The 12,659-nt window shown below is 42.6% G+C and overlaps 1 protein-coding gene across 1 annotated transcript in view; it reads left to right on the top strand.

The window, feature by feature from the left end:
* Positions 1-12,659, top strand: part of slc1a4 (solute carrier family 1 member 4) — a 40,636-nt gene that overhangs the window by 17,779 nt on the left and 10,198 nt on the right. Inside the window, exon 4 of the mRNA XM_060926148.1 lies at positions 8,307-8,473. Within this exon, the coding sequence (XP_060782131.1) occupies positions 8,307-8,473 (167 nt within the window). The remainder of the gene's footprint in view (positions 1-8,306; positions 8,474-12,659) is intronic.

Raw genomic sequence — 12,659 nt, forward strand, 5'->3', positions numbered from 1 at the left:
CCGTCATTATTTTTACCCCTATTAGGCAAGGGAACACTTTCATGTAGTCTGAGGTAAAGTGGGTTTTGTATATAAAATTATAATCTTGAGTTTTGTGAAGGGGAAGCCATGGCCTAATGGTTAGAGAAGCAGCTTTGGGACTAAAAAGTTGCTGGCTCGAGTCCCTGTACCAGCAGAAATGGCTGAAGTGCCCTTGAGCAAGGCACGTAACCCCCAACTGCACCCCAGGATGCTCTGGGTATGTTGTATGTTGCTCTGGATAGAGCATCTGCTAAATGCCATTAATGTAATGTAGTTTTGTTTTTTGGGGTACTCTGCCATGATGCTCTTGGATACACTGAACTGATGGACTCTTGGTCCGGGAGAGAAGACGTAAAGCCCACCCACACAAAACGCTGATTGGTCTACTTAGCAAGACCGAGCAATCAGAATGCACACTCTTTCTCATTCTCTCGCTTTCTTGTGCGCTCTTGCTCGCTCACTCTAGATTCCAGGATGTTGTATCTAATTTGCGGGCGTTGGGGAGCCGCTATGCAAGAGACCCCCGGAACCTCCGGAAGAGTTGAGAATAATTGAACTTGTCCCGTCAGACAAGCATATGTGGATTTGACTTGTCCGGACCAAACAATTACTTGTCCCGTCCAGTCAGACTAGCGTTAATGTCGAGCCCTGATAAGCAGGCCATTATTTGCAGCAAAATGGCTTTCCACTGTAATGCGCATGAGCAGACCATTATTTGTAGTTCGCTCAGCCAATCAAAATGGCATAAAAATAATTTGACTACTATTTATTATTTGTATCATGCACACACAAAATTGCCCTAGAATCCTTTGAGAATTGATGGTCAGAATTAAAGCAATAAAATGTGATATTTTATTTAGATGCAGAGTTTATTGAGTTTATAAACTCTTGTTCTTATTCTGGTGGTAGACACAGGACAGGATTTTTCAGCCTTGAAAAGAACAGCTCCATCTGCATTGCTGGCTTATGATACCTTGATTTTAGGCTTTACTTCACTGAGTGTCAAAGATTATTGTCACAAACACCAGGCATGGAACAAGATAATACAAGCACAGATGAATGGTGTTCTAATCAAAGTTCAAAAAGGCAAACAAATCCAGAACAGTGAGTAAAGGCATAGTCAACAAATGAGCAGAGTTCATATGATGTGCAGGCAGGTGTAAATGAGGCAACGTTAACAAACAGGGCTTTGAGAACAGGTGTCCATACGTAATACTCAGGCGATGGTGGGTGGTGCAAAGCTTGATGCAAGTTGTAGTGCGAGGCATGTTATGCAGTAACTGAACGTGCAGGTGGCAGAGAACGGGCAGTGGATGTGACACCATGTTTAAACATCAAGCAAATGTTGAAATTAAGAATAAAATATATTTCATGTAATTGTTTCATTTAACATTTTAATTAATTATCCATTAAAATAATTGTTTAAAACTTAGTTATGTATATAATTATTTTATTTTATATTGGAACTGTCAGTCAGCCCTGTGATGATCTGGCGACTTGTCCAGGGTGTACCCCGCCTCTCGCCCATAGTCAGCTGGGACAGGCTCCAGCTTGCCTGTGACCCTGTACAGGATAAGCGGTTACGGATAATGGATGGAACTCTCAGTCCTTCATAAATGTCCATACATCAGGTGTATTTTATTAAACCAGTGCTACTTATAACTAGGGATCGACTGATATGTTTTTTTCAGGGCCGATACCGATACTGATTATTATGGAATTGGGATGCCGATAACCGATATGTGCAACCGATAAATGTAAACATTATAATTCACATGAAATTAAACATAGCACACACTGACACAGACCTTCATATCCATGAAATGTATGTTTAATTGTAAAATTTAACATGAAATTTTGTGCAGGGAGATGCCAGCAGCATTTGTACAATAAAGTCAAACATTAGTTAGAATAAAATGAGAAATAAAATAATAAAATAAATATTCACCAATAAAAAAATAAATCACTCCCTACTATATTACAGCTCACCATTTTCAGTGGAAAATAAATGAAAATACACTCTGGATTCTTTTACACTAAGAACTAAGTAAGACTTACCAACTTCAAGTAGTTTTTAAATAACAAATCAAGTGTAGAGAGCTGCCTGCAGGATTTTTTAAAAAGTAAAATCAAACATACAGTAAAGTAGGCTATCACTCCCTATTAGGAGCGGCTGCTCCTTTAAGAGTATATCGCTTTCTGAATCAGAAGCGCTAGCGAGGAGAATCACTTGCGCAAGAATTATAAATACTAGTCACACCTGGCTTGTTTAAATGTTCAAATAGCGCTTTATAAAGTTACCTAAAGGCCCGGTCCCACTGGCCGATGGACACAAAACGTATGCAAAAAGGACACAGCGGACGAGCAAAATTTCGGGGGTGGCGCTATCCGTTTTCATCCGCTCCAGAAATGGACAAAAATGGCGAAAATTTGCGAAAACAGAACGGAAAAGAACGGACGTGGGTAGTATATAGCGGGGATGTTAAACGCATGTTCATAGGAAGCCTAGCGGATGAAAGTGGATGACAGCTCCGAAGGGGTTACCGGTGATAACTGAGAAGCGGACGCATAGCAGAAAGAGCGGATGCATAGCGGATGAAGGGGATGCATCACGTACGCCTAACGGAAACAAAGGGGATGTTGCGCGGATGTATATCGGATGCAGACCGTTCACTGCGCATGCGGGGGGTATGAATTGCGTCTGCTCCGCGGATATAAAGGGATGCAGCACGCACGCCGTCAGCATAAAGCGGAAAGACGTGCTGGCGGCTACATCGATACATCTCTACTACTAGATGATTTTCTCCCCCTTTTTATACAAAATATCGATTGTCCGCTAGGTGTCCTTCTACATACTCTAGACATACTCCAGACATCCTAAATATACGAGATACATCCCAGATATAAACGCTTTGTCCGTTTTGAATACTTTATATACGAGATGCATACGCTTACATCCTTTCTATTTCCGTGCTACTAACGATGAATAGACGTTTCATGTACCTTATCTTTCCTCCCTCTTTCCGTTTTCAGCTGCAGCGGATGTGAGTTGCGAGGATGCCCAGAGGATGCAGAGAGGATACAGCAGACGTTTAACGGATGATGACGGACATAGAACGTTTGTTGCTCGTATATGTCGCGGATTTACATCGTACACGGCGGAAAGTTCATCCGTTCTAAAAGTTTTGTGCAGCTCAAAACTTTTTGCGCGGATGAAATCACAGTGGACGGATGCTCGATGGATAGAGCGTATGAAGCACGTATGCAATGAGTACACAACGGATGCATAGCGTTTTCCAACGGATGGCAAAGATTTTTTTACGTTTTACATCCTCTTTGCATCCGTAAGTGCAGTGGGACCGGGCCTTAACAAGTGCAGTGCGCTTTCTGAGCATGAGTCACGTCAGTTTACTCATCACCATAACAAATAGCCAGTAGGCTTGCGCTAGCCTACAGAACACAAACACTACGTTCTATTTCGTCTTCCCTTGACCACCTCTCTGTATGGCTGTCATTCTACTGTTCGAGTAGAACTACTGACACATTCACAACGTTTCCAGACGGGGATTTAAAAATGACTGCAGCCTACGTTATGCTGTTTCAGCGAGACTAGTTGGTTGTAGGCTAATTCAAGTCCTTCCTTCCGTAAGCTAAGTTTGCCTGGCTACACAGATGCAAATGGACAATTTTAACGAGTAGTAGATGAAGAATGTAAACATATAATGATGTTGTGCTTTTGCAACTTGTGTGTTTGTGACTTATTGCGGGAAAAGCAGCGTGTCCTTACCTTGATACGGGCGCCTTGAAACAGTTCAGAGTGTTTAGCTGCGCGTGTCGATTGGCTATATCTCTTGTGCCAAACAAATCAGATGTTGTGGTGGGCGGGAGCGTGTTCTTGAACTCAGAGAGGCGAGTGCAGGAAAGGACGTGCAGTGACAGTCACGTTAGGAACGAAATGGCTGCAAAAAGGCATGTTATCGGCATATCGGTGGAAATTATGGCGGATACCGAGAACCCTAAAAATGCAGAATATCGGCCCGATATATCGGCCAGGCCGATTATCGGTCGACCCCTACTTATAACACTTCAATGAGCTTTTATCTAAAAAGAACAATAAGAGAGACAACACAGCCTGTTACAGGACACCCAAACAGTTTCAGCCTTTACGTTTTGTCGAGGGCTCAATGCAGCAGGCTTTTTAGAGTCTTGATCAGCCAAAAGGAATTAATGGACTCATTTTGTCTGTTTGTCTATTAGTGGTTAACCTGTGAAAATCACCAAATAGACACGTCTGTATAGCTTCCCAGTGATTATGCCAGGACGCACAGTTGCCAGTGACACAGATGATGTTTAAACATGGTGTCACATCCACTGCCCGTTCTCCATCACCTGCACGTTCATTTACTGCATAACACACCTCACACTACTTCACACTACAATGTTTCGCACCGCCTGCCATTACCTGAGTATTAATTATGGACACCTGTTCTCAATCACTGCCCCACACACACACACACACCAGGCCTTTCAGTTACATAATTTGGGCTACATCCTCATCTCATCTCATTATCTGGAGCCGCTTTATCCTGTTCTACAGGGTCGCAGGCAAGCTGGAGCCTATCCCAGCTGACTACGGGCGAAAGGCGGGGTACACCCTGGACAAGTCGCCAGGTCATCACAGAACGGGCTACATCCTGTATTTCTGAATTTGGGCTTTTTTCCGTCGTGATACAGGGTAATTTGGGCTTTTCTGCACGCACAAAGTGCTGTTTTCCCAGTGCTCTGTGTTTAAACCTGCTGCTGCTTTTTTTAGTGACAAAGTTATGAATAAATAAAGAAATCTGTGAATTATTTTTACCTTTATTGCAAAATGTCTACAGTATTAATCCCTCTTGATGTACATGACAAAAATAATTAGAATACAGTTAGTTAGTATTTAAAAGATGTGTTGGGGCCTGAGGAGAGCCTGGAGGAAAGGAGCCTGTGAATGAAAAAGCAAGTTCTGCACTGTTGCCATCAAAGAGGCAAACCTGTAGTAGACCTGTGACACAAAAGGTTTTTCAGTCACATCACAAGAATTGGCAGTGCAATTCACAGTATGTAGTCGGGTAAAAGATCTTAAGTTTAAATGAAAGGCCAGTGTCTAAGGCTACATCCACACGACAACGGCAACAAGATGTTATTTAAAAATATATCGCGTCCAAATGGGCAACGATCAGTAAAATATCAGGTCCATATGGCAACGCAACGCTTGCTGAAAACGATGCAATACACATGCCACACCTCTAGGGGCACTGTAAGACGGTCCCTTCGGAGACACCAGAACAATAGAAGAAGTAAGGACGCATGCGCATAAACTATTATGCGCGAGACTTCATATTAGCCACAAAGTCAGGAAAATCTGTTCATAAAACTACATTATAATGACCAAATACAATTAAAAGTATTTTTCCAGTATCACCTGTGAAAGGTAATCCCATGTGATCTCGTTTGGACGGTAAACCTGTTGGTACAGTTAAACGCAGCACATGAATCTTTATTCTCCGCTTTGACCTATCCAATATGGCGGCGAGGATGACGTATGATTCTACGCGGAAGGCGGCGTCTTTAATGGTCCGGAATAAATTGAATGCTACACGTTGATGGATTAATTTGCTCTTCTACGCCCTTTTTGAGGAATGTATTGTAGGACTTATACCATCATCTGAAGAGGTGAGATCGCTCCTTTTTTTCCCTATTTTTGCTGGCGGGATTGACTCTGCCCTAAGGGCAGAGTCTCTCTCTCTCTCACTTTGCACCATTACACAATAAATATTCACAGTGAAAATATTTTGTAAGCGCGTTTCATGAACCAAGTTATAGGATTTGTTGACAACTCGCATCGAGTTCGTTACACTTCTACCCGGCGTGAAGCACTCACAGTCATGTGGTTGTGACGTCATCGTAAACAAATCCGTTCTACTCATCCAGACGACTTCACAACGGCAACGTTGCCAGATCTTTCCACTCTGGAACCCGTTCTCAAAAAGATTGCGTTTTGGGCACCCAAAACGCCGGTGCCGTGTGGACGCCAGGCCTAAACGATAAGCAATTGTATCGGAGTCACCTGAATCCGTTGCCGTGTGGACAGGGCCTAAGACTATCGTCAACAAGAGGACCAAGCTCCAAGTCACTGATTCCACCCACACTTACACAACTGTTCGAGCCCCGTGGCCGGCGAGGGCCTTTCTGTGTGGAGTTTGCATGTTCTCCCCGTGTCCGCGTGGGTTTCCTCCGGGTGCTCCGGTTTCCCCCACAGTTCAAAGACATGCAGGTTAGGTTAACTGGTGACTCTAAATTGACCGTAGGTGTGAATGTGAGTGTGAATGGTTGTCTGTGTCTCTGTGTCAGCCCTGTGATGACCTGGCGACTTGTCCAGGGTGTACCCCGCCTTTCGCCCGTAGTCAGCTGGGATAGGCTCCAGCTTGCCTGCGACCCTGTAGAACAGGATAAAGCGGCTACAGATAATGAGATGAGAGAGACATGCTAATTCTCGTTAATTTCGGTGTTTTTAAAGAAGAAAGTCAAGACATTGGGTTTTATGCAGCCAAGTTTATTTAATCAACATTTTCAGGGGGTGGGGTATGAACAGGTTTGTCCTGTTCGTCATCTGCGGGACGCCTCCCTCTGAATCCTACATCAGCGCTGGTTTGTTTATGAGAAAACAACCTGGTGGTTTTCTGCAAATTTCTTCAACGTTACCGCGTAATTATTAAAATGGTTAACAGATGTATCGTAGGAGGGTGTAGCAACACCAATCTTAATGGGATTAGTACTCATCGTTTTCCAAAAGACCGGACAATGAGAGAGAAATGGGAGCGCTTGGTCTACACAGGCTGTGCACTGAGGCCCACTTTACACGGGGACGGTCTGAAACAAAAGCGCAAAAGTCTGTTTTCATTCTCACTTTTTTCCGTGTCTACACGACCGTTTTCAAGGAGGAAATCTGCGTCTATACGGTGACGCATAAATGTGTGGAATTCAATTGGATGTGCATCCCAGGCGGCTAGGTGGTGCTGTGAAAGACCTCCGCTATGTCTGCACGCATGCGCAACGTCTTCCGTCTTGTCTGATCTGCACATCTGTGCCGGGAAAACTTTGACTACTCTGGCTATGGTAAGTAAGAAAGTAAGTAAAAAAGTAAGAGCATACTATACCCGCCTCTGTTCATTAACGGTATATGTGCAGATTCGGTATAGATGTTCGAAGGACTCCTGGACGTTTATTAAAGCTGCCAGAGCAGCTTGAAGGTCCATTGGATCGATGTAATCAGACATGCTCTTACTTTTTTACTTACTTTCTTACTTCCCGGGCTGGCATGTACAGTATATGACATATGTATGACGTAAACGCGTACCCGACGTGAGCAGATCCGAGCAGAGTTTCGCGTATTGGGTAGTTTAGACGGATATGCAACAGGGGCTGTTTTTAACTTATCCACTCTGGAAGGCGTTTTCAATTTTTTCCGTTTTTCAGCCTCGGAAACGCCATCCCCGTGTAGACGAAAGGCACTTCCGATAAAATATTTAGTCGTTTTTACCCGACAGCGTCCTCGTGTAAACGGGCCCTGAAACCGTGCAAAGCTCACGCAGCCTGCTGGCGCTTCCGCAGGTGACGTCATGATTCTGGCTCCAGACTCCCTTGGGATTTTTCCAGACGTGTTTTTTTGTTTTATTTTTTTCTGCTGTAGACAGATGGCCTTGTGCAAAATTACCCTTCTGGATGAGTGTGTAAAGGGACATACTTTCATATAAAAAAAACAAAAACGAAATTGGTCCAGAATATGCACTTTAAGGTATCTTCTGACTAAAAAGCATGAAAAGCTCAGGCTCACTCATGCAGTTTGCTATGAGTAGTCACGTCTAAACAAAAAATATTGACCTTCACTGTGCTGGAGAATTTATTTATAAAAACATTAAGTTTAGGAGTACCATTACTAAATAGACACCAAGACACTACCAAGGAGAGGAGTTATGAAAACAGAAAAAACAGCTAAATTCCAAAATAAACAGAAGGTGCCCTGAAAAGTTCTTGGAGGCAAGTGAAATAAAGGTCTACATTTTTATAACATTCAGAAACATGTTTTAATCACATTAAAATGTTGATTTTTTTTTTTTACTTTTAATATCTCAATAAACATTACTTTGATCACTTTTGTTAGCTGACAGTTTATCTTGCAGTGATGTTTATGTAAATAAGTACCTTGAACTATGCTGATATCTGAAGACCGATTTGGCTGGTTGCAGGTGCCAGTGGGAACAGAACCAGATGGGATGAACATTCTTGGCCTGGTTCTGTTTGCTATGGTGTTTGGAGTGGCCTTGAGAAAGTTGGGAGCTGAAGGGGAGGAGCTCATACGTTTCTTTAATGCCTTCAATGAAGCCACAATGGTACTGGTATCTTGGATCATGTGGTGAGTGAAACCCTCTGATTAAAGACCAACTTAATAACAGTGGATGCAAGCAGCCTGTCCTCATTCTTCTGCTGTACTGATCCAGTCTAAACATTTTCTAATATTAATTCTTAATGATAGATTTGAGTTAGGATAGCTTACAGTTTCACTGCCTGGATGTCTTATTGAACAGTATGGTGAAAACTCTTCAGAATGTTTTAAATGTACTTTAGAGGCCCTTTACAGCAAATATTGCATTTGCAAAGTGTCCATGGTCTTTTCCTTTATTTATTCCTGATTATGGCAGGATGTTTGCTTGACACTGTTTTGGCTTGAGCGTCCTTGCGCAAATAAAGGGGTCATAGATGTACACACCGTCTCCATATAAATCTGTCTCCATGACCGACAAGTTCTTACATATTTTAGAGCGAGTTATCTCCTAAAATGACCTCAGTAAAACAAAAATTGTAAATAATTTCCTATGCTGCAAGATGCCCTGTGATATACAACCCCGATTCCAAAAAAGTTAGGACTCTGTGTATATAAAAACAGAATGCAGTGATTTGCAAATCCTTTTATATTCAGTTGAATACAATACAATGATATGTAATGTTCAAACTGAAACTTTGTTTTTTGTAAATATACACTCAGTGTGAATTTGATGTCTGCAACGTTCCAAAATTTTGGGACAGGAGCAGCAAAATACAGGCAGCTCTGACCTTTCTTTTATAGGGCATCTGTGGTTTTTTTTGTCCAGCCTAGTTTACTGTCTATGTGGACGCCCAGGAACCTGTATTCCTCCACACTGTCCACCTCTGTTCCCTCGATGTTGACTGGGCTCAGACTGGTCCTTTGCTTCCTAAAGTCTACCACCAACTCCTTAGTCTTTGCAACATTGAGTTGCAAGTGGTTTAGTCTGCACCACTCCACAAACCTGTCCACCACATTCCTATACTCAGCCTCCTGTCCCCTGCTGATACAGCCCACAATGGTAGAGTCGTCCAAAAACTTCTGCAGGTGGCAGGACTGTGAGCAGTATCTGAAGTCAGAAGTATAGTGTGTGAACAGGAAGGGAGACAGGACCGTCTCTGGCAGGTTGCTGCCTGGGACGGCGCCAGAAGTTGCAGTGATGTCGAAAATATGAAGGATATCACTACATGGGCACAAACACTTCTGAAAACCATTGTTGGTAAACACAATTAATCACTGCCTCTACCATGCAAAATGGAAGCTATATTTCAACAACATCCAGAAACACAGCTGAATTCTCTGGGCCCAAACTCATCTGAGATGGACTGACGCAAAGTGGAAAAGTGTGCTGTGGTCTGACGAGTCTACATTCCAAATTGTTTTTGGAAATCATGGACATTGTGTCCACTGGGCTAAAGAAAAAAAGGACTGTCCAGATTGTTACTAATACAAAGTTCAAAACCCATTATCTGTGATGATCTTGATATTGGGGTGTGTTAGTGCCAATGGCATGGGTAACTCGCACATCTGTGAAGGGACCATTAATGCTGAAAGGTACATACAGGTTTTAGAGCAACATATGCTGCCATCCAGATAACATCTTATTCAGGGATGTCCCTGCTAGGGCTGGGCAAAATTATTATTTTTTAAAACGATTAATCTAGCAATTATTTTATCAATGCATTGATTAATCTAATGATTTTTTTTTTTATTCGATTTCGATTAACGATTATTTCCCCATTACTTCACTTATATAGCCATTTATACATGTTGATTTTACATGTCTGAATGAAAAAACACAAATTCCTTAACATTGCAATGCATGTTTATTGCTCTTAAACTCAAAATTCCAAAATAAAATTCAAGTAAGAATATATAAGTGCAAAATTATGTATTCTGTGTCTGAGGTAGCGTTCAATATAAAATAAAGAGGTCACCCAGAATACTTTCTTAGAGCAATCGAAAGAATACAGTAACTAATGTAAACTTGAGGGCTTTAAGCTAATACAGTAAGTGTTTTTCCAAAAACAACAACAAAATAAAAACAAAAATCGCGGCAGTAGGAGCCAGCAGCTCATCATGGTGTCCTTTCTGAACCAACAGAATTTAACATTTATGTTGAAAACATAGGTCTAGCTTACAGAAAATAGTGCATCTTAATTATTTATTCAGATGAAAATAACAACTTGTAGTAATACAGTCTGCCACTCACCTTTTTTCTTAAACTCAAAATTCCAAAATACAATTCAAGTAAGAGTCTAGAAGTGCAAAATAATGCATTCTGATGTCTAGCATTCAGTAAAAAATAAAAAGGTCACCCAGGATACTTTCGTAGAGAAATTGAAAGAATAGCCTACAGTAACTAATGTAAATTTGGGGGCTTTAGGTTAATACAGAAAGTGTTTTTCCAGCTTGCAGTTGCAGCTGGCAGCCCATCATTTCCACAACCAACAGAGTTTAACATTTATGTTTAACACACAGGCCTAGCTTACTGAAAAAAGTGCATCTTCATTCACATGCAAATAACAACTTACACTCTGCCACTTATATATATGTATGTATGTGTGTGTGTGTGTGTGCGTGTCATTCAAGATAAGGCTGCTGGGCCATAGAGGGTTCACGCTGCACGCTACACGTTCACGTGAAGAACCGGACCCTGGGCCATTAAACTTCATGCTTGGATGTTCACGTGTTGCGTCTGTTCTACTTTGACCGAGTAACCAACAATATGGACTCTTCGGATGATGACGATTGCCTCATTCTGCTTTTACTGAGACAGAGGAAGAGAAAAAGGAACAGAATTTGGAGCCGAGAACACTTCCTTCTGAGAGAAACCCGTGGTGAATTTCACCGAACATTCTATAATCTGCTTGACAATCCCGATGAAGAACTATTTTTCAATTATACCATTCAATTATATTTTTTCTGAAGTTTTCCCCTGAAAGCATAGCGTTATCTCCCTAGACCCATTCTGATTGGCTGGCGCGGCGGTGACCGCATGCATTGACTGGAATTTCCGTCTTCACGCCTAGAAAAAAGTGTGCATGTTCATTTCACGCTTCACGCGTGAAGTGTGCAGCGTGCAACGTGAACGCCGTTCTGTGGCCCAGAGCAAGTCATGCTACGTTTGTCCACTTTTCTTTACACGCGTGCAGCGTGAACCTTCTATGGCCCAGCAGCCTAAGATGCAGTCATGCATTGGAGTGGAGGAATGTGAGCATTTCAACATGCTCAGGAGTCAGGCTTGCCCCTTTTTTTAGTAATAATGTTTCCAGCAACTGAAAAAAGCCTTTCAGATGGCGTTGATGTGATTCTGTCTTGCAGAGACGACAAATTACTGAATCACTTCCTCCTTTCAAATTGAAGTATTCCCATACCTTTGACGAACGAGTGCGTGCCTTGCACGTTTGAAACTCTGAAGAGCCACTCGCATCACTACTACTCTCCGGTGCCGGCATCTTTGTTTTGGGTCTGACGCATCGGCACGCAAATTTTGTGTCAACGTAATTTTTGCATTGCCCCAGCTCTAGTCCCTGCTTATTCCAGCAAGACAATGCCAAACCACATTCTGCACATTATTACAATAACGTGGCTTCTTAGTAAAAGAATGCAGGTGCTAAACTGGCCTGCCTGCCTCCCATTGAAAATGTGTGGTGCATTATCTCATCTCATCTCATTATCTCTAGCTGCTTTATCCTGTTCTACAGGGTCGCAGGCAAGCTGGAGCCCAGCTGACTACGGGCGAAAGGCAGGGTACATCCTGGACAAGTCGCCAGGTCATCACAGGGCTGACACATAGACACAGACAACCATTCACACTCACATCTACGGTCAATTTAGAGTCACCAGTTAACCTAACCTGCATGTCTTTGGACTGTGGGGGAAACCGGAGCACCCGGAGGAAACCCACGCGGACACGGGAAGAACATGCAAACTCCACACAGAAAGGTCCTCGTCGGCCACGGGGCTCGAACCCAGACCTTCTTGCTGTGAGGCTACAGCGCTAACCACTACACCACCGTGCCGCCGTGGTGCATTATGAAACGCAAAATACATCAACAGAGAGCCCAAACTGTTGAGCAACTGAAGTCCTAGATCAAGCAAGAATGGGAAGAATTTCACTTTCAAAATTTAAACAATTAGTGTCCTCGGTTCCCAAGCGCTTATTGAGTGTTAAAAATGGTGTAACACACTGGTAAACATGCCCCTGTCCCAATGTTTTGGGAACTTGTTGCAG

This window comes from Neoarius graeffei, chromosome 7 (genome assembly GCF_027579695.1).
Source record: "Neoarius graeffei isolate fNeoGra1 chromosome 7, fNeoGra1.pri, whole genome shotgun sequence".
Lineage (NCBI taxonomy): Eukaryota > Metazoa > Chordata > Actinopteri > Siluriformes > Ariidae > Neoarius > Neoarius graeffei.